Here is a 1,198-nt window from a genome sequence, read left to right on the forward strand (position 1 = left end):
CCCAGGCGGGTTCCGCCCGCCCAGCCAGGGCCTCCCTGCCCCAGCAAGGTGCCCTGCGGGGCCCAGCAGAAGTGGCTGGTACTGCCCCCAGGGCAGGACCTGCCTGCACAGCATCCATCTGTCACAGGGCAGTGTCCTCGCCGGGCAGCAGCTGGGGGCTCTTGCAGCCACCCGGTGCCAGGGACACAACGCTGGCCTCATTTGGCCAGCTTGAGGTGCAGAGAGGGTGCAGGAGCTTGGGGCAGGAGGGGATGCTGGTGCGGGGGGCTGCTGCTCTCTTGTAGCAGCAGCTGGAGTGGGCCAGGAGAGAGCTTGGAGGAAGGGAGGGTGGGAGCACAGGGGCTTGGGGCATCCCGGTGCTGGATCCCCAGAGCATCCCGGTTCTGGATCCCCAGAGCATCCCCATGTGGGATCCCACAGCATCCCAGTGCAGCCCCCAGCTTGCTGGAACAACAGGAGCAGGAAGGGTACAGCTCTTGTGCCCAGGGCTGCCCCACCACTGTGCCAGCCCTCACCTCTGCCTCTTGCCTTTCACCCAGACATCGACGAGTGCTCCTTTGACCGGGCCTGCGACCACCTCTGCATCAACACCCCCGGCAGCTTCCAGTGCCTCTGCAACAAGGGCTACACGCTCTACGGGCTCACCCACTGCGGAGGTAGGGCTGGATGGATGTGGCAGGAGGAGCCCATTGCCCTGCTGGGTTTGAGTCCTGGAGAGGCACACAGGGCACCCAGGGGTGGAGTCCCATGGTTGCTGCAGGACCCCTGGGGATACCACGCACCTCAAGGGCTCGCGGGAAGGGTCTGTTCCCCACATAACCCTAGCTGGGGCCAGGCAGGGAGGAAGCTCGAAGCCAGACACTGGTGTCTGCAACTTCAAACAGAGCGACAGGAACAATTTGCGACTTGTCTGCAGCGGGACAGAGGGAGAAATCCCCGGCGTTTTTGGCAGGGAGCTGGGATGGGGTGGGAAGGGGAACTTCAAAAGGGTTGATTTCAGTTTCACAAGGCAGATCCCTCCCAAGGGCGGGGGCGTGCGGTGCCCCGGGAAGAGGGCAGGCAGATGAAACACTCTTTGGGGGGATTGCCAGAGCGTGTCACGGCAGCAGTGCCATTGGCCTGGGGACACCTTGGCACGAGGCTGCTTGCTCTGGTGCTGCTGGCCAGCAAGGGCGGGTGACTGTCCTCGCGTTCTCGG

The 1,198-nt window shown here is 64.3% G+C and overlaps 1 protein-coding gene across 1 annotated transcript in view; it reads left to right on the forward strand.

Moving 5' to 3' along the window:
- SCUBE3 (signal peptide, CUB domain, EGF-like 3) overlaps nucleotides 1-1,198 on the forward strand; it is a gene marked incomplete at its 5' end in the record, with an annotated part of 11,056 nt that overhangs the window by 3,099 nt on the left and 6,759 nt on the right. The window contains one exon of the mRNA XM_010131835.1: nucleotides 540-656. Within this exon, the coding sequence (XP_010130137.1) occupies nucleotides 540-656 (117 nt within the window). The remainder of the gene's footprint in view (nucleotides 1-539; nucleotides 657-1,198) is intronic.

This window comes from Buceros rhinoceros, unplaced genomic scaffold (assembly GCF_000710305.1).
Source record: "Buceros rhinoceros silvestris isolate BGI_N320 unplaced genomic scaffold, ASM71030v1 scaffold1472, whole genome shotgun sequence".
Classification (NCBI taxonomy): domain Eukaryota; kingdom Metazoa; phylum Chordata; class Aves; order Bucerotiformes; family Bucerotidae; genus Buceros; species Buceros rhinoceros.